The sequence below is a fragment of the Gracilinanus agilis genome, chromosome 1, assembly GCF_016433145.1.
Source record: "Gracilinanus agilis isolate LMUSP501 chromosome 1, AgileGrace, whole genome shotgun sequence".
NCBI lineage: Eukaryota > Metazoa > Chordata > Mammalia > Didelphimorphia > Didelphidae > Gracilinanus > Gracilinanus agilis.
The window spans coordinates 405,646,432-405,667,686 of NC_058130.1; the positions used below are offsets into that span (position 1 = coordinate 405,646,432).

A 21,255-nucleotide genomic window follows, 5' to 3' on the forward strand; every position below is an offset into this window, starting at 1 on the left:
CAGCTCATCTACAGTGCAGATAGTTTCCTTTATTTTGCCTAGTTCACAAGATTGTTTGAAGGATTAAGTGAAATTATGAATTGTAAAATGTTGTTATATGCTATCAGCATGGTCTTCCCAGAGCTTTCAAAACAGAAAGGTCACTCACTTCCTGATTGAGGATCCCCCCTCTCCAGAGAGAGAGGGATTATTTAATAGACATATGCCCATTATGATAAATTTATTGTTTACAAATCTGTTACTGTATAGGTCACAGTGATGGGCAAATTATTCCCCGTGGGCCAGATCCAGGCCATAGTTTGCCCATCACTGCCTTATTATCAATAGAATGTGTCAGCATATTATGCTTTATTCATTATAAAGGTTGCACAAGTACTGTTTTATTCCTCCCTCCAGCTTTACTTTGTTCATCCTGTTTTCTTAAAAGGAGTTGAATATACCAGCTGGTTCCACAGTCAAAATGCTTGACATTTAAAGCTTATCTTTTCTGTGAATGTCAACTATGAAATTTAGAAATGTAACTGAGGCTGCTTAAATTGTCTGGGTAATAACATTTCCCAGATGAAATTCATATTTTTCAAATGAATGCTACCCTCCTCAAATTTCTCTCATTCAAAGCCCAGAGACTCATAGTTTTCAATTAATTCATTTTATCTTCTAGTTTTATCTAAGTTATACCTACTTTGGTGAGTCTCTTTCCTTTTTGTTCTCTTTACAGGATAAATTTGATGAGCCTTGTTTTTTCTTTCTACTTTTATTTATTGAAAGAGCATGAGGGGGCAGCTGGGTAGCTCAGTGGAGTGAGAGTCAGGCCTAGAGACAGGAGGTCCTAGGTTCAAACCCGGCCTCAGCCACTTCCCAGCTGTGTGACCCTGGGCAAGTCACTTGACCCCCATTGCCCACCCTTACCAATCTTCCACCTATGAGACAATACACCAAAGTACAAGGGTTTAAAAAAAAAAAAAAAGAGCATGAAAACAATCTGGTCTAAGTTTTTCTTTTTGATGTGATTTTTCTTTTTAATGTTTATTTATATGCTATTTTATATAAGATTATATAGTTATAATATAGTAACATCATATAAATATATATATATATATAACTTAGTATTTGTAATTTTTGTTTCTCCAGCCTAATAGAATTTGGACATTAACAAGTTTCTTAGGTTTTATTTAAGCTCGTTACAATCAAATCCCAGTGTGTAGGCAATTGTGCTGAATTGGGAGTTTTGAATTTTCTGCTGACTAGTCAAAAAATTTGGACAGATCACTTCCATCTTCTGAGGGCTTTATTTTCTCAGAGGATTAGACTAACTGATTTCCAAGTCTTTCCTAGGATTGAAAATTAATTGATAACACTTGTTGGGAAATACTTTTAGAAACTTTTATAAACAATAACTTAAGAGAGTCTAAAGCTGCTGAAGTTATATGCATGTGTGTGTGTGTGTGTGTGTGTGTGTGTGTGTGTGTGTGTGTGTGTGTGTGTGTGTATAGAGGCTGGTAATGAGAGAATAATTTTTAAAGTTATCCATTTTGAATCTCATTTACTGCCAGTTATGCAAATATTCATTATGTGAGAAAAAAGTGTACTTTGACCTGAAAGTGTGGAGCAAGTATCAAAGATATTGAAGCCATCATCTACACACATACTTACATATGTGTGCTAATAACATACTTAATGCTAAAATATTGAGTATATAAAATACATATTAAACGTGGAAAGGCAAAAGTATTTTTTTCTGTCTGCCTCATGTTGGTCCCTTCCATCTCTTGGTCCTGAGTGACTGCATGCTAAGGAACTTACGCTAACTAGTAAAGCTACTTTTGCTTGTGCCACTTTAAAAACTGAAAGGCCTTGGCTCTTCAGCTCAGGAGTTATGGAAGTCTATTTCATATTACAGCAGCTTTTGCACTTGCCTTTGCATATAATAGTTGCTTCAGACAAGTTTATAGAATGGAAATGAGTGGAAGATGTTATCAGGCCCTATTTTCAATTTATTTTGTAATTTTTGAGTGTAGTTGAAGGTATGTCTTTTACTTACTGCTAAATTTTCTCTAGCCTCAAAGGCTCTGGGCTTGTACTAATTTTAGTGTATTTTGTAAATGACTGATCTAGCTATCTGATATGCTCTACACAAAGTGTGATAAAAATGAAGACTTTTGGGGATCAGTTTTCTTTGAAACATTTGGGCAAAGAGGTATGTCACTCAAGTGGGGAACTTGTATGTGTTTTGGTTCGTTTGCAAAGTAGTGCAGAGAATAATGTATGAGTTCCAGTAGGTCAACTAGTAAGCAGTTATACTTTATACTTGGTACTAAATGGCTAATAAAAACAAGAGGATTGGATTCTTGGAGTTGATTCCTGTCTTCCAAATAGAAAAAACAACAGTCTAACATATTATTTTCATTATAGGTTTGGATTTTCTTTCCCTAATTCCAGTTGATCCACAGGTATGTTACCCGAAGTTAGCACTTGATTTGCATTTTATTTGTTTATGATGCTTTAAATGAAGAGACCAAATTAATCATTTTGTTAAGTAGTGTATAACATTAGATCTGGTAATTTACTTCTCACTGAAGGAATTAATTTAACCCTCAGAATCCATTATATCATTTTTGACATTTTATCCTTCTCTTTAAAATATGTATACATTTTTCCTGATAATGAAAGAGCCAGGAATGTCAGGGAATGTAACTGAGGAATATGTTACATCCCACAGTTGCTGGCCTAGGATTAGGATTAGAAATATATTAGAATAGACAGGCTTGAACAGTAAGATTTGTTCAGCCATGTTACTAAAGCTGCCATGTAATTTAATATATCTGTGATTATAGTAGGCAAACTTTATATAAATATATATTATCATTGTATTGTTCTAGTTAAAAAAGATTTCAAGTAAACTGCTAGATTGTCATGGTCCAAGCATAGCAATATCCATGCATAACAAAACCAGTTTGAGGGCTTTGGCAAAAGAGAAAGAAGAGGAAGAAGATGAAGGGGTTAGGAAAAAAAAATGTTTGAGTTGGTAAGGGTTATTAGTAGAGGAGATCTACTATTTCTCTCTCACTTATACCTGGATATGATTTGCCTTCCTTACACTTTGGTACTGTATACTTGCCCTATGTCAGGTTTGAAGAATGGGAACATTTGGCCTGTATTTAGAAGCAATTCAAATCAAGTAAAATCTGTGGAAGAAATTTTCACCATGGTAGGATTAAGTTCTGAGGCAAAATTATGTACATTCCTAGGTTAACCTGTTTGAGGTGATTAAACAAACATTTCTTTTGATCAGAAAATCAGCTCTAGGGAATGAAAATTGAATTACTGAGCTCTATTGAGTAAACTTTGTGGCTCATGGTCTTGTTTGGTCTGAGGATTATGGTGGTAAAAGTTCATTTTCATATAAACTGGTCAACATTGTTGTTTGACTATCCTTACTGTATAAGTTAGGTGCTTAACTTTATAGTTAATCTGTAGCTATTTAAACAGTTAAATAATATTCCTTTGGAAGGATAAATCAAGAAGGACGATAATTAACGTAATATGATTAGATTAGCATACTCATTCCCAATAATTGAGAAAATTAGATGTATTTTGCAAATAAAAGATGACCCATGCTTTTACAAAAGCAGATTTAAAAAAAAAATGAGGGAGTTTTAATATAATAGTAAAGTTAGGGCTCGAGGACTAAACCCCCCCCCCCCCCCCATGTACTGCTGACCTTTCAAACATTTGATAGTTATATTTATAGTTATGAGAAGTTGCCTAAAAACTTTAGACATTCACTTTGTAGGTGGATCACTTTTTTGGTGAACCCAAATATTTCTAAGTAGTCAAAATGTTCCATTTTCTTTAAAGAGGTAATATGCACGACAGGCATAATATTTGTAGAGTAGCTTATTTATTTCCTTTCAGGACATTTTTGTACTTCCAGTAAAATCTTGGAATGTATCTGTTCAGTGTAATATAGACTTTGATTAACAACTTATTTGTATATAAAAGAAGCAGGTAATATAATATCTAACTATAGTTTTTAAACATTTCTTGCTCCTATTATGTTGTATCCCAGTAGACATTTTATTTTAGAATTGGTGTAGCTATCTTCTTTGTGACAGTATAAGTGTCACGATTGAAATCAACTGGCCATCCTTCAGCACAGCACATGTTTGTTTAAATATCTACTCTGTAATACTCATTGGGGAAAGTACATAATTTAGCTACAATATTCCCTGCTTTCAAGAAAAGGTACAGTAGATGAGAACAAAGACCCAGGTGGAAGAATCATCCAAGAGGAATGGAATCCTCTTTCTTTGAGAGAGAACAGTGCAGAGAGTGGTCTTGGAATGTTTTAAGGAACTGAAGAGGTGACCATCCCGGTAGATATAATATCAGTTGTTACAGTGAAGTATGGAAGCTCAGTCATATTTTAAGTGTGGACAGGTTTTTTTAAACAAGCAAAAGTGAGAAAGTCAGAGAAAATTAGAGCAGAGAAGGATTGCCAATCAGAACAGAGAAGGCCCTTCTTTGTGTTAATGTTCCATTTAACCTTAACTAGAAGATATGGTTTTAATGGTTAAATTCAGTTAACATTTGTTAAGCAACTAATGTATGTAGAGCAGTATTCTGAACACAGAGTAAAAAGACAAAGTTTAGCTAAGACATGATCTTGGCCTTCAAAGAACTCATCTTAAAATAACCTACACAGAGAAAAGTCCTATTTGAATCCCAAAGCAGGAGAATTGGGGGAAGATTCAGATTACCTTTGAATTAGGCTTACAAGGCTTCTAAGGTATTCATTCTTTAGGTAGGAAAAAGAGGAATGGTACTTCAGGTTATCATTGAATCCTGAAAAAAGCTCATGAGTTTTTAAGGTAACTTTACATAATTATGAAGATAAATATGTTATTAACTCTTAACAGAATGTATGGGTTACTTCTTTAAGCCATGTTAATTAGCAGTTGTTTTCTGTTTTTAAGGTTTACTGTGATCTAGAATTGTCTGGCTAATACTCAATTATTAACAGATAACTTATTCATTAGTGTCTATTTTGTGCTTTAGGGTAAACCAGACATTGCTGATATTAATAGGACTTTCTAATTTAATTATAAGCAAAATTTAAAAAACAAAATATGTACATTAATGCTACTTTGTGAAGCTTTGAGAAAGTTTTCACCTCTGCATGTTTAGATGGAGACTACTGAGATAATGTGAAATTCACTGTTTTGTTTAAACCAATGTAATCCCTTATCATCATCATTGTTTGTCTCAAGCAGTACTGTCCTCCTATGTTTTTGGATAGTCTCTCTTCAACCCTGTCAACAAGCAGCACAGCTGGAAACATCATCACATCCACAAGCCCACAGGAAAGCAGCACTCATGTTACTTCATCAGGCAGGAGTGAGACTGGGGTTATAACCAGCAGTGGGAGCAACATTCCAGACATAATCTCCTTGGACTAAAAAAAAAAAAAAAAGGAAAAAAAAAAAGAACTCATTGAACTACAGAAAACAGCCAGTGCTGCTCTTTCTTGCATCTCTGGTCCATGGAATCTATTTTATTGCCAGTTAGTTTGATATTTATTGAAAAGACAAATGGATTCTGTTACCTTCTGGAAATGGGGGAAAAAAAGATTATGTGCAGCAAGAAGTAATTTAGCTTTGAAAGATTTTTTTTCTTATCCATAAAATACTCTTGAGTATCAGATATATTCAGCCACATCTCCCATCTTTTAAAAAATGATTTCAGTTTCTTATGTTGCTGGATTGATTCTACAAACTGGTTACCTTTTGGTTGTAATACACAGCAATAAAATTATGTACATAGTCAAATAAACTTTTTTTTCTAATAAAAGGCAATTAACTTCTAGAAAAAAGTATGGCTACACAGGCTGGGTGAGAGTCTGCTTTTGCTGAATGAGTACTTTTCACAGATCTATCTGACTTTGACATAAAGAATCCTTGAGAAACAGTCCTTGCTTACTCTTATATTTATGCTGTTATAACTCTTTCTTTCTGTCCTCCATCAAAGGAAAATGACTCATTTTCTCCCAGATTGTCATTAACACTGTAATCTTGCTGATGAATGCAAAATGAAATTCTGGTATTTGGATACTTTTTATTGTATAGAGAAATCACTATGCAAAATCTTTCTAGACACAATGATTTTCTTTTGGGGGATCTATGTTCCTGATACCTCATGCCACATATTTGGAGTTTTACTTATTTTCTCAAAAAGTCATACCAGGCAGCTCTTGACGGAAAAAAAAATCCAACCACGACTTTCTTGATGGAGTTAGTTGATATTGATTGAACATTAAACCAAGATATTTTCCCTTTGTGAAAAGTTTGGAGAGTGGCAGGGATATTGGGAGGTATCGGGGAAAAAGAAATCTTATTTTGTTTGCAAAAGCTTAATTTTCTCTTTTCAATTTATGTTATAGGATACAAATACCCATTGCCACATTGTAAAAGGAAGGCCAAATCAGCACTGAAACCTTTTAAAGTCTCCAGTCATATTTTTTTTCTGGCTCAAAGAAGCCAGTTTCCTGTAGGATAGTTGCTTCTTTTTTACAGTTTAAACTAATTCAAACAACCTTTTTTACTTGCTAAATTTCGTACCCATTACCTTTTTAATTAACTTTCTTTGGAATCAACATCATATTCTTAATTTAATTAAAAGCCTGAATAATTTGTTGTTTTTTAAGGATTTCAATTTCTTCAAATACTATTCTTTATTTTATATATTATTCTTTTCCAAGATGCAGTCATCTCATATAGCTTTGAATCTAAATCTCTTCTCTGACTGCCATGCAATTCACTGATCCCTTTCTAAAACTGAGGTGCCTTAATGAGTATTTGTGAACTCTTGGCATGTTTTAACCAGTGTCAGATGAAGAAGGGATAGTTATTTCCAGTTTGTAAAATAGCTAACTGCACATGAATGACTGGGTTCTCGTAGAATCATAGATCTAGAGTTAAAAGGGACGTAAGCCATCTGGTTCAGCCTGCCCCTCCCCCACTTTATAGGTGTAGAAACTAAGTTCCCAGGAGAATGAATGACTTGATCCAAGTTCTTGCCACATGACTTTGGAAGCACACTGCTGTCCTGACTGGTTCTTGCACCTTCCCAAGTATCCTCTGCTAATGGGCTTTGCTTCATTTTTCTTAAGGACTATATTGAATTTGTATGGACTTCATTTTAGATCATTTTTAGGTTATTTTTTAGGCTTGCAACTCAGTGGAAAACACCTTATGACCTCTTGGGGATGTTTATTGAAGATGTGAAATAAAACTGAAGCTAATACCATTTGTTATTCATAACTTCCCTTTTATTACCATTTATCACACTCCTTTGGCAAATTTCTCATCTATGTGACAGTCCCATTTCAAAACAGAGGCCACTGTTGCTTTTCCTAGAAGCCTTGTAGCCCCATGCCAGAAGCTTCAATTATTACAGCTGCATTGTCTGTCTCCTAACTTTGTAATCAGACAGTAGTAGTATCCCAGTTTGTCTGACATAATTTGTTTAATAAAACATGGTATATATTGCTTATTATTCTGTTGCCTTTTAGATGTTGACATAATTTTCATTTAACCAAAAGGCTTATGGTAGGCTAAAAGAAGTAAAGAAATTCATATTTGGGTGTTTCCTTGACTCTTACTGTCCACTCCTGACTTTTAAAAACTTGGCATTAGTGGTTTTTTCTTTTTTTGCTATTCTGTGTTATTCTTATTTGGTGCTTCACTCTAAGAATGCAATTTTTTATTCCCTCTAAGTAGATTATTCAGAGGTCACCTAGTTCAACTTGTACCTGGATAAGAATCCTTCTTAATATTGTCTCACTTAATACATAGTCATTTAATATTTGCCTATGAGAGCCAACTACCTGATATGTTACATTGCAGACTTGGAAGTTATTATTTATATCATGTTAATTTTTCCTCAGTGCAGCTTTTGCCAATTTTCTGCCTTCTCCCCTCTGGTGCCATGCAGAACAATTTTGATCTCTTCAATGAACAGAATTTAAAATACTTATCATATGTCTCATGCTGTGTGTGCTAATATTGTCTTCCCTCTTCCCCTCCAGTCTTTTACTTTTCAGGATAAGCATCCACAGTTCTTCAGTGGATGTGCAATTATAATTTTATAATTTATTTTAAATACACTAAAATCTCTTCTGCATAACCTGCATTTGTTAACATGACAGTGATAAAGGTATGGATACTATTTTCAAGGAGCTCATATTTTAGTTGGTGAGATTAATAAAAAAAAGCTCTTGAAACAGAAGAAAGGTCAGCATCACAGTAAATAATAAATGCTAAGTTGGCGTATGACTTGGTGAAGAGCTCAATGAAAGTTTAAATGGAAGAAGTGTAATTTGAAGTGGGTATTAAACAATTGGCATGACTGGCTTGGATGGAGCAGAGAACAACATTCCAAGAACCTTCTGAAGGTAAGAAGTAGGAAAGGAAGAACCTGGTAATGCTGTGCCAGGATGGATTGGAACAACCTGCAATGTGGGAAAGATAGTTCTGTGATATATTTGAAAAGGGGATATGAACTGGACATGAATGGTGCTTGTGAAAAATAGAGAAGGGATGAATTTTCAAGATTCCAGGAAGCATGATAGAAATTTTGAAATTCAAGTTTGGAGAATGGAAGAAAAGAACAAAACATGTTTTTTTTTGCCTAGGTGATTGAGAGACAATGAGAATGTAAGAGGGGGAAAGGCTAGTTTTCAGGGGAAGCTGATAAGCTAAATTGAGTTTGGTGGTGATGATATTTCTAACAGACTGGGCTCCAGTCAATAAAGGTCAGGGACTCATCACCAGGTGATGCTTACTGGAGCAGTTTATAAAATGTGTTTATGAGACAGATAAATGGGAATATCTAGTACAGTGATGGGCAAACTATGGCCCTCGGGCCAGATGTGTCCCCCTGAAATGTTCTGTCCAGCCACGGGACATTATTCCTAATCTGATGAATACAGTGAGTAGGATACAATACAATGAAACTTTGAAAGAGTTGTCTTAGATACAGACTAACATGAGCATTTCCTTTCCTTTGGCCCCCTCTTTAAAAAGTTTGCCCATCACTGTAGTAAGTTGAGGATATGCAAATAAAGCCTAAGCTTAGAGTTAAATTGGGGAGTTGTTAGCACAAAAATGCTTACGTGGTTCTACCTACATGTGTGATTAAAAAAAAAAAAAAGAAAACCCATTACTGTCTATTTTAGAATCCAAGACTGTGGTTGGTTATATGACAGAAGAGCAGTGAGTGGGAGTAAAATAACTTGCCCAGGGTCACACAGTGAGGAGGTATCTGAGGTGAGATTTGAGCATTGAGCTCAGGGCCTCCCACCCCTAGGCCTACTTCTTGAGCCATTAAGACATAAAGCTGCCCTTAAAATAACTCCTGTTCATAAATCATATAGGTGAAAAATCATCCCTTCTGACTTTTCTGGTTGCTCTTTTTTTTTTATCAATTGTTTTCAGTCATGTTCAATTCTTCATGACCTCATTTCCTTCTCCAGCTTATTTTCCAGAAGAGGAAACTGAGGCAAACTGGTTTAAGGACTTGCCCAGGGTGAGCTAATAAATGGCTAAGATCAGATTTGAACTTGGGATATCTAGCTGATTTTATGCCAGCTCTTTATTATGCTGTACAAGTAGTGGGCTGTCCCCTCCACTCCCCCAACTTTATGCTAGCTGTACTTGTTTTTTTTTTTTTTTTTTTTTTTTTTTTTTTTGTTTTGTTTTGTTTTGTTTTAATTTTAGAAACATTTTCCATGGTTACATAATTCATGTTCTTATTTTTCCCCTTCACATTTTGCATTTCCACTGATTTTAACGTGTCATCAATCAAGACTTATTTACATATTATTGATAGTTACATTGGTATGGTTATTTTGCATCTACATCCCCAATCATGTCTGCATCAGCCCATGTGTTCAAGCAGTTGTTTTTCTTTTGTGTTTCCACTCCTGTAGTTCTTCCTCTAGAATGTGGGTAGCGTTCTTTTCCATAAATCCCTCAGAATTGTCCTGGGTCATTGCATTGCTGCTGAAGTCCATTACGTTCGATTTTATCACAGTGTCAGTTTCTGTGAATAATGTTCTTTTGTCTCTGCTCCTTTCACTCTGCATCAATTCCTGGAGGTCTTTCCAGTTCACATGGAATTCCTCCAATTTGTTATTCCTTTGAGCACAATAGTATTTCATCACCAGCATATACCACAGTTCGTTCAGCCATTCCCCAATTGAAGGGCATACCCCTCGCTTTCCAGTTTTTTGCTACCACAAAGAGCGGGACTATAAATATTTTTGTACAAGTCTGTTTATCTATGATCTCTTTGGGGTACAATCCCAGAATGGTATGGCTGGATCAAAGGGCAGGCATTCTTTTATTGCTCTTTGGGCATAATTCCAAATTGCCATCCAGAATGGTTGGATCAGTTCATAACACCACCAGCAATGCATTAATGTTTCAGTTTTGCCACATCCCTTCCAACATTCATTACTCTCCCCTGCTATCATTTTAGCCAATCTGCTAGGTGTGATGTGATACCTCAGAGTTGTTTTGATTTGCATTTCTTTAATTATTAGAGATTTAGAACACTTTCTCATGTGTTTATTGACACTTTTGATTTCTTTATCTGAAAATTGCCTATTCATGTCCCATGCCCATTTATCAATTGGGGAATGGCTTGATTTTTTTTATACAATTGATTTAGTTCCTTGTATATTTGAGTAATTTAGACCTCTGACAGAATTTTTTGTTATAAAGATTTTTTCCTAGTTTGTTGTTTCCCTTCTGATTTTGGTTGCATTGTTTTTGTTTGTACAAGACCTTTTTAATATAATCAAAATTATTTATTTTACGTTTTGTAATTTTTTTCTAACTCTTGCTTGGTTTTAAAATCTTTCCTTTCCCAGAAATCTGACAAGTACACTATTCTGTGTTCACCTAATTTACTTATGGTTTCCTTCTTTATGTTCAAGTCATTCACCCACTCTGAATTTATCTTGGAATAGGGTGTGAGATGTTGATCTAAACCTAATCTCTCCCATATTTTCCAATTTTCCCAGCAGTTTTTGTTGAATAGTGTATTTTTATCCCAAAAGTTGGGCTCTTTGGGTTTATCATACACTGTCTTGCCGACGTCACTTACCCCAAGTCTATTCCACTGATCCTCCCTTCTATCTCTTAGCCAGTACCATATTGTTTTGATGACTGCTGCTTTATAGTATAGTTTAATATCTGGTACTGCTAGGCCACCCTCACGTTTTTTTTTTTTTTTTTTTTCATTATTTTCCTTGATATTCTGTTGTTGTACTTTGAAAAAGTAAAGTTACTAATTCACACAAACCCTGTAGAGCTTCTTGGAAAACATGAGGCAGAATGATGCCACAATTTGACTGTGCTATGAAGAAGCTTCATTAGATTTAGAAAGGTGACATTTCTGATATTTTAAGAAAGATTGCTTCAGGCTCTTCCACAGGGGACTGCTTCCAGGAAGACCAAAGAAGAGACTCCTCTAAGAACCAAGTCAGAAACAAACCCAAAAGTGAATCTTAAGCTATAGTGAAATATGAAAACAGTGGGAATATAATGTTTAGCCACTGGCAGATTTGTTCTCTATTCTTTGCTGCTTTAGTTGAGAAGGATGAAAGTGAAATTGTTGAATTATCATGGTTAAGTAAGAAAAGCTTTTTGTAGGTAGAAGTTCTTTTAGAAAGGACTAAAAAAAAATACAATATAGTTTGACAACTTGGCATAATGGATAAAGAACTAGCTTTGGAATGAGGAAGATCTGTTTTCAAGTTCTACTTATGACACTCTCTGGGTGACCCTGGTCTAGTTCACAGCGATCCATCAACTTAAAAATATGGAGGACTTGTATTACTTGAATTTTCCGTATCCAGGGAATTCCTCATTATCCATAATAGATGATAATTATTAACAAGCTCAATATTTTTTAAAGTAGAGCCTCTCTCAGGTAGATCTTGAATTTTGTACATTGGGTGGAAGGATGGTCTGCACCAGTGGGTGGAAGGATGGTCTGCACCAGTGATGTCAAAAAGAAGTCTGAGATGAGATTGGAATCCAGGAGCTCCCATCTCTGGGCTTGACACTCAATCCACAGGTTTCTAATGGCCCCCAAATGAAAGCATTGTTGAGCACTTGCCCTATGCTAGATACCTTGACCCTTGATGTTTGTCACCAATAAATTTTAAGAAATTCTTTTCACTTTTCTAAATTTGTTTCCTTAACCTCAAGCTGCTTTAGTTATCTGAGACTTCTTGGGATAGATTTATTGAAGTTTTAGAGTTCAAAGGTACCTCAGAAATCCAGCCTGATCACCTTGTTTTACCAAAGGGGAAAAATGATGGCCAGAAAAAGCTAAGTGATTTGTGTCACTCAACAAGGTGAGGCGCAGAATGAGGACATAACCACTTCTCCACCAAGAAGTCATTCTTAACTAATACGAAAAAAATGGGAAATCCTGACCTGCTTGCTGGAGGCAGTTTGTGTCTTAGCCCTTGGAACAATTTAGAAACTTTTCAACAACCAGCAGTCAACCTTGTGGAAAAAGTTCCTTCAGTGAGCCCAGTGCTTGTTTTCTTCTGCTCACCAAATGTGCTTCAGCTGGAATGGAGCATGAAAGTATATACCCTCAATCTTGGGACTACAGAGGCAGTGTGGCACAAGAGGAAGAGCAGGGGGCTTTGAAACAGCAAACCTTGCTCAGATTTCTCTTATAAATTAGGGATGATAAACTACCTACTCTAGAGGGCTGCTAAAGGGAAAGCACTTAAACCCTGAAGAGCTCACAGCATCAAAGCACACGCTATTTGCCTGAATACCCACTCATCTATCCCTGGCAGCTAGAGACTTGTGGCCTTTAAAAAAAATGCCATATCTAAACTTAAAAAAAGTTAATTTGTTCTAAATGTCAGTTTGAAGGCTGAAAGATCACATGTAACATTTGGAGCAATTTAGATTATGATAGAGAACAGTACTTACTAATGTAATTACTGCGCACTCTTTAATTTGGAGAGCAAGATTCTGGTAAGAGCAAGAATCAGGCTTGAAAGCTTATATGCTTTTCCCTCAAATCTATTTGAGTCTTCCTTATACTGGGTACCAGAAGGTTCCCAGTAGAGTGCAATGCAAGCCTGTGGGATCAACTAAACTAGAAAGGCATGATGTATGTATGATGACCTATCTAGTTCTGAAAACTCCACGACTCAAAAGGTTAGCCACTGGATGAATTTTTTCCCCCTTCTACCTCATCAACTCACACAGAGCTACAAAGATTCTAGAAGGCCTGTGATCTGAATTAATGAAGGGAATCACATCAAATATCAGTTACTAAATGTTCAAGCAGGTCTGAAGCACCAGGTCTGAAGCACAGGACACCTAATTTAGAACCTTTTTCCAGGACACAAGATGGTTTTTCCCATGTGATTGCCTTGGATATTAATAGGAAATGAGCCAAGATGTCTTAGAAAACCCTATATATTAAAGCTTCCTAATGAGAGAGAGTTCTGTGACATTTTAAAATTTGCCAAAACAAATATGCCAATCTGCCAACAAAGATGTGTATATGATAACCCTTTGAAGCAAGTGCTACCCATTGCCCATTTTATAGATGGAGAAACAGACTTGGGCTAAGTGGCTTGGCTGTGTTAGTATTCACTCCAAATCTTAACAATGCACACCACCGTGTTTCCAAAAGGTGAGTTTGTCTCAGACATCTGAAGGATATTATTTAATACTCTTTCCTGTGTAGGGCTGTCGAGGCCTGAGAATTAGAAAATCCTCTAGGCTTTCCTGCAACTTTTGTGTCATGAGACTCTGCCTAGGGCAAATGAGGGCCTTCTGAGATTAATCTTTGACACTTAGTGTTTTGTTTATTGTATTTGTCTAAATTTCTCTCCCTTTTTACCCAATATTGGTGTTCAGTGAGTACTGCATAGTCTTCAACTGGGGATCTGAGTTGCAACCAGTAATTAAAAATGAATGGGAAAAGAAGGGGAGAGTAATGAATGTTGGAGGGGATGTGGCAAAATTGGGACATTAATGCATTGCTGGTGGAGCTGTGAACTGATCCAGCCATTCTGGCTGGCAATTTGGAATCATGCTCAAAGGGCTATAAAAGAATGCCTGCCCTTTGATCCAGCCATACCATTGCTCGGTTTGTACCCCAAAGAGATCATAGATAAACAGACTTGTACGAAAATATTCATAGCTGCGCTTTTTGTGGTGGCAACAAATTGGAAAAGGAGGGTATGTCCTTCAATTGGGGAATGGCTGAACAAACTGTGGTATATGCTGGTGATGGAATACTATTGTGCTAAAAGGAATAATAAACTGGAGAAGTTCCAGGCGAACTGGAGAGACCTCCGGGAACTGATGCAGAGCGAAAGGAGCAGAGCCAGAAGAACATTGTACACAGAGACTGACATTCTGTGGTAAAATCGAATGTAATGGACCTCTGTACCAGCAGCAATGCAATGACCCAGGACAATTCTGAGGGATTTATGGTAAAGATGCTACCCACATTCAGAGGAAGGACTGCAGGAGAGGAAACATATAAGAAAAACAACTGCTTGAACGCATGTGTCGGGGTGGACATGATTGAGGATGTAGACTCGAAACTACCACACCAATGCAACTACCAACAATTTGGAAATTGGTCTTGATCAAGGACACATGACAAAACTAGTGGAAATGCGCATCGGCCATGGGTGGGGGGAGTGCAGGAGGGGGGGTTGAAGGGGAAAGGTGGAGCATGAATCATGTAACCATGTTAAAAATGAATATTAATAAATGTTAAAAAAATGAATGGGAGACCAGAGATTAGGGCCAAAGGTAAGAGTTTCCTTTTTGCTGATCTTGACCTTCATTGACCAGTGTGATGCACAGGTAGTCTTTTTTTTTTTAAATGGATTTATGTTTTCCATCATCCTAGGATGGGCAATTAAACTGCATATACTTGATATTATCAAACCTGATGAATTTAGGCTGGCTGAAAGAATAGTCTGAGTCTAAAGTGGAAAACAAGTGTATTTCTTATACTTCAGATTTTTTAAAGTCCAAAATCTGAGGGACCTTCATAAATAACTGCATAGATAAAGATAAACTTGGTTTAAAAGTTGTATACAAATGAATATTTCCTAAGACCTTGAAACTTGTTATAAGAATCTGTAAGTTTCTGAGGCCAGATTGGAACCTAGGACCTCTCATCTCTAGGTCTGCCTCAATCCACTGAGCCACCCAACTGCCCCCACAACATGAGATCCTTGAGGAGGAAGACCACATTGCTTTTCTATCCACAGGCCTTAGCACACTGCCAATAGTACTAAAGACCAAAGATAGATTTGTGTTAACTGACTAGATGGGCCTAGCCCAACTCGGGCTTGTGTGCACTACCCATTTGCTAAGAGAACTTTTTTTGGGAGTCCTTTTCTCCTCTTTTAAGGGGAAAATGGAAACGGGATTTAACCCAGTTCAAACATGCTCACTCACAAATTCAGAACTGGCCAAGGCAGAATTGATGAGGTTTGACTCTTGTGCCTTTAAGATAACAAAATGCCAAAAGCTGAATGATCCTAGAGGATACCTTTCCAGGCAAGGGAATGAAGGGTATAATCATATAGGGAGGAGAGAACAGTTTGTTCGACTGGATGCAGAAACCTAGGGCAATGCAACCTTACAGCCAGTACCCTGCACATGAGTTGAATCACTTTTTTTTTTTTAAATTAAAAAAAGCATAAAAGCTTGACAGTTCTTCCAAGAAAGAATACCAAACCCGGAATTCTCAAAATATGCTGATAGCTACTGAGACTTGGATTGTTCCTGAAGGCATATTTGGGTTCTACTTAAATCAGGGACATCGTTGGTGAATAACAGGACTGGGATCCAGCCACCATGTCATTCTTGTGGTGTTCCCAACGTCGTCTTGCTCCTATTGCAATTGGGAACCTCACATACTTTGCAGATTCAGGGCCTGTGAGAATTGGAACCCAGGGGAGTCAGTTGTGTCTGCCCTGCTTCGCTCAAAACCTGGTGGAGCAGGAAGTTCATAGCCTTCTTGGGTGTCATGGAACTTGGACAATTTGGCCATGCCTGTGGAACCTTTCTTAGTATGCTTTAAAATGTTCCAATAGGGTTCAGCTGGGTAGCTCAGTGGATTGAAAGCCAGGCCTAGAGATGGGAGGTCCTAGGTTCAAATCCAGCCTCAGACACTTCCCAGCTGTGTGACTCTCGGCAAGTCACTTAACCCCCATTGCCTAGCCCTTACCGCTGTTCTGCCTTTGAGCCAATGCACAGTATTGATTCCAAGATGGAAGGTAAGAGTTCCTTAAAAAAATAAATAAATAAAACGTTCCAATATACAGGCTTACAAAGGAAACCAATTCTACAGAAACTCAATTATCAAAATAGCTCCTAAACAGGCCTAGAGACAGGAGGTCCTAGGTTCAAAACCACTCTTCCACCTATGAGACAATACACCGAAGTAAAAGGGTTAAAAAAAAATAGCTCCTAAAATTTAACATCTCTAGGTTAAGAATCCCTGTCTAAAGGGAGGCAGATATGGGAGGTGGAGAAAGAAGAGAATATGTCTAGCAAAGAAGTTTTCAACAATAATTACATTCTCTGACCACCACCTCAAGAGGCAACTGTGGTTTAGTGCGTGAGAACACTGGGCTTGGAGTCCAAAGACTGAATTGAAATCTGACCTCACACACTTCCTACCTGTGTGGCCCTAGGCAAGTCATTTAGCCTCTGATTGCCTGATGAAAGGATGCACTGCATCCACTTGAGAAGGATGTGGCAAACCGCACCAGTGTCCTTGCCTTGGAAGACCCTGTGGACTGCTGTGGTCCACAGAATTGCAAAGAGTTGGACATGACTGAACACTTGAATAACAAAGAACCCCACCTTCAATCCATCTCTCTCTCTTCCTTTCATTCTCATTGTAATCTTCACTTTCTCCCCTGCTAGAAGCTTCCCCTACTGATTTCTTTCTATTACCAGTCTTTCTACTTTAATGATTTACTGACCATTGACCTAAAATTTGCCACTCATCCCTGAGTCACTTTTATTATCCATTGTTTCTCTCCTACTGCTGCTGATCATGGATAGATATCCCAAAACAACCAATATGACCCTCACTTCTACTCTCCAGTCCTCTTCCTTTCATGACTTAAGTTCAGTGGCCATTTTAATGTGCTCATCTTTAAACTTTGTGATGTTTAATGGGACCAACTCTACTTCAGGTATGCAAAATGTTTTCTTTGCAACAAGCCTGTAAAGTAGGTAGTATAGGGGAAGAGGAAGGGAGTACACATGTTTCAGCTAGATGGTGCAGTAGATAGTCAGGAAAGACATCTTCTGAGTTCAAATTTGGCTGCAGATATTTACTAACTGTGTGACCTTAGACAAGTCACTTAACCCCCTCTTGCCTCAGTTTTCTCATTTTAAAATGAGCTAGAGAAGGAAATGGTAAATTACTCCATTATCTTTGCTAAGAAAACCCCGAACAGGGTCACAAAGAGTTGGATGTGACTGAACAACTATGTGCCAGGCACTCCAGACTCGGCATTTTATACATATTTTATACTACGTGCCTTTAATATGAATAGTATAAGTATTATTTCCATTCTACAGATGTGGAAGATGAGATTCTGAGAAGGAAAGTGATTTTTTTTTTTTTGGCCATGGTCTTAGAACTTTTAAGTGTTAGAGGCAGGATTTGAATCTTTGGCATTCTGGACAAATACAAGTAATTTTTAATAATATGCTATGGACAATTTATGTCCACCATTGTTCTTTCTATTGCTCTTTTGGTTATTTGAAATTCTGGTTCTTCTGATCTTGTGATACTTTGATATCACAGTAGCATCAGTGAGATAATATTTGTGGTGCTGAATTTTTTAATTAATTTTTAATTTTTTTATTTTTTAAAAAACCCTTACCTTCTGTCTTGAAGTCAATACTGTGTATTGGCTCCAAGGCAGAAGAGTGGTAAAGGGTAGGCAACGGCGGTCAAGTGACTTGCCCAGGGTCACACAGCTAAGAAGTGTCTGAGGCCAGATTTGAACCTAGTACTTCCCGTCTTTAGGCCTGACTCTCATTCCACTGAGCTACCCAGCTGCCCCTGGATTTTGTTTTTGAAGCAGTGAAAAGTTTGGGTTCACTGAAAGCATGCACAGTTTTTTTTTTTGAAGGCAGACTTTTATTTTTATTTTTAGTTTCCTTGTCTTTATTTTTGGGGGGAAACATTTATTTAATTAATTTAGAGTATTTTTCCATGGTTACAAGATTCAGGCTCTTTCCCTCTTCTCCCCTCTCTTCTCCTCTCCCATAGCTGATGCTCAATTCCACTGGGTTTTACATGTGTCATTAATCAAGACCTAGTAACATATTATTGATAGTTGCACTGGGGTGATCATTTAAAAGTCTACATCCCCAATCATATCCCCATCAGCCCATGTGATCAAGCAGTTGTTTTACTTCTGTGTTTCTTCTCCCACAGTTCTTCCTCTGAATGTGAATAGCATTCTTTCTTACAAGTCCCTCAGAATTGTCCTGGGTCATAGCAGTGCTGCTGGTACAGGAGCCCATTACATTCGGTTTTACCACAGTGTATCAGTCTCTGTGTACAATGTTCTTCTGGCTCTGCTCCTCTTACTGATTCCTGGAGGTCATTCATGCACAGTTTCTTGAACATAATCCAGCCTGATCTTTTCCTCCTACCAAGTTCTAGGCCCAGCTCATTTTATATCAGAAAACCTCAGTTACTTACTGGTCAAGTCACTTAATCTCCATTTGCCTCAGTTTCCTCATGTAAAATGGGAATAATAATAGTACCATAACCCAGGGTTGTTGTGAGGATCAAGAGATATAATTGTGAACTGCTTGGCACATAGTAGGTGCAACATAAATGTTAACTATTGTTATTATGAACTCACTCTGGGAGCTGTCTACCCACCAACTTGCAGTTTGTAATCTGACCCTAAATTATATGACCCAAATGAGGGACTATTAAAGCATCTGGGAGTTCTGATTATATGCACACACACCCATGTAGATACATTTATTGGAATATTTTATTTTATTAGACCTTGATTTCACTTAAGAAGGGAATTCATACTAATAAAACTATCAGATCAGAGTTGCAGATCAGCAATTACTCTGTAACCTTTAGCCTTAAGTGCCTGGGTCCCTGAGAATTTAAGTGGCTTGCCCAGAATCACAATGTCCATCTGTATCGGGGGTGGGATTTGAACCCGAGCCTTCCCATTTCAAGGTCAACTCTGTATACTATGTGATAGATTTCCTGGAGAGGGAAACATTTTTTATTAAATAGTATACACACATACATGCAGATATGCTTTTCCTCACTAGTTAAATATTTATGTAGCACACATGTGTATCCACATATGTAAATGTTTGATGACTCTCCAAAAGTATAAATTTCCCATATGAAGAAAACAACAATAGACCGATCCGTCTCAAAAAAGTGCAATCTTAGAGAATTTGAACAAACTATAAACAAACTCGCTGTTCACATATGGGCCTATAACCTCATCAATATGAGCATTCCTTCTAGTGATACAGAGTACAACCTATCTATATGACTTCCCATATCACTCATAAGTGAACTACTGCAGTGCCATCCAAGCATCTGATGTTGAGAGGATATGAATGGAATGCTCCTGCCACTACATTATTGGCACATCTTTTGCTTTATTCATATATTTCCTTGATGAGATCCTTTAAACCAGTGTTTCTGCATCATTCTTTTCCTTTATTGTATGGCAGCCAAGAGGCATCAGATGCCTCTCTGTTGCTCTTTGGATCTTCCTCAATTTCACATCTTCATGGATGTTGCTGTTTATGGTTTGAAATCATACAATAACACTGAGAGCACAGTAATTTTACAAAGATGAACCTTTGCTTCAAGAAGATGGTTGGGGTCATTAAAAAAATACCCTGAAATTTCCGAAAAGCAATACAATTTACTCTCTTCTTCCTGTTCAAGTCTGAATTTGATTCATTGTCCATTTGCAATGTCCAAGATATAAAATGCTGATGGACAAACTCTATGTTTGTCCATTCAACTATATAACATCATCTATAAAACACATTTTTTCATCCACTTGTTTTTTCCAGTGTGGATAGTTGGGACAATCTTTAAAAAATTTTTATTTAAAATTTTTTTTTTGTGGTTACATAATTCATTTTCTCTCCCTCCTCTCTTCCCTCCCCATTCTCAGCTGACAAGCAATTCCACTGGGTTATAATGTGTTATCACTTAATACCTATTTCCATATTATTCATTTTTGTAATAGAATAATCTTTTAAAAACCCAAACCCCAAATCCAATACCCATATAAACAAGTGATAAAGCATATGTTCTAGGAGAATCTTTTAAAAGCGATTCTAGGTCTTATTTAGTTGACTTTGTAGTTTTCCTAGGACTTACACACACACACACACACACACACACACACACACACACACACACACATTCACATTCACTTTCTTAGATCTTTTTGGGATATAGAACTAGTAATGGTATTTCTTGCTGAAAAAATACATAGCTTTTTAGCCCTATGGCCATAGTTCTGAATTGTTCTCTAGAATCATTGGACTAGTTCACAACTCTGCCAAAAGTGCACTAGTGTCCTTATTTTCACACATCCCCCTTAATATTTGTCTTTTTCTTTTGCCATCATGTCAGCAAATCTGATAGGTGTGAGTTGGTACCTCCATTGTTTCAATTTGCATTTCTCTAATCCATAGTGACTTAGAACAACTTTTCAAATGACTATAAATATTCATATGCCTATAAACTAAACATTCATAGGACTAACTTTCACATGACTATAAATCTTCTAAAAATTGCCGATTTGTATCCTTTGATCAATTCGGGAAATAGCTCTTATATGACAGTGAAGATGAACAAAACAGAGGTTCTTTACCAGCCAGCACCACACTATCCATATGCATTGGTCACAGCAAATGGAGAAATTTTGGATGCTGTGGATAAGTTCACTTACCCTGGCAGTATACTTTCCAGGGATATACATATAGATGACACAAGTACTGCCAGGGCTAGTTCAAATTTTTGGGAGGCTCTGAAGGAATGTATGGGAAAGAAGAGATAGTATTAGGCTGTCTGCTAAACAGAAAGTCTGCAGCAGTGGTTCCCAAACTTTTTTGGCGCCCTTTCCAGAAA

General features: G+C 37.0%; 1 protein-coding gene across 3 annotated transcripts in view; it reads left to right on the forward strand.

The window, feature by feature from the left end:
• PIAS2 (protein inhibitor of activated STAT 2) overlaps positions 1-6,659 on the forward strand; it is a 93,077-nt gene extending 86,418 nt beyond the window's left edge. The window contains exons 13-14 of one of the 3 annotated variants that reach the window (XM_044664890.1): positions 2,413-2,450; positions 5,300-6,659. In XM_044664890.1, the coding sequence (XP_044520825.1) occupies positions 2,413-2,450; positions 5,300-5,401 (140 nt within the window). In that variant the 3' untranslated portion in view covers positions 5,402-6,659. Of the gene's footprint in view, positions 1-2,412; positions 2,451-5,270 lie in introns of all 3 variants that reach the window. The other 2 variants (XM_044664872.1, XM_044664880.1) reach the window with 2 other exon arrangements.
• The last annotated feature ends 14,596 nt before the right edge of the window (positions 6,660-21,255 follow it).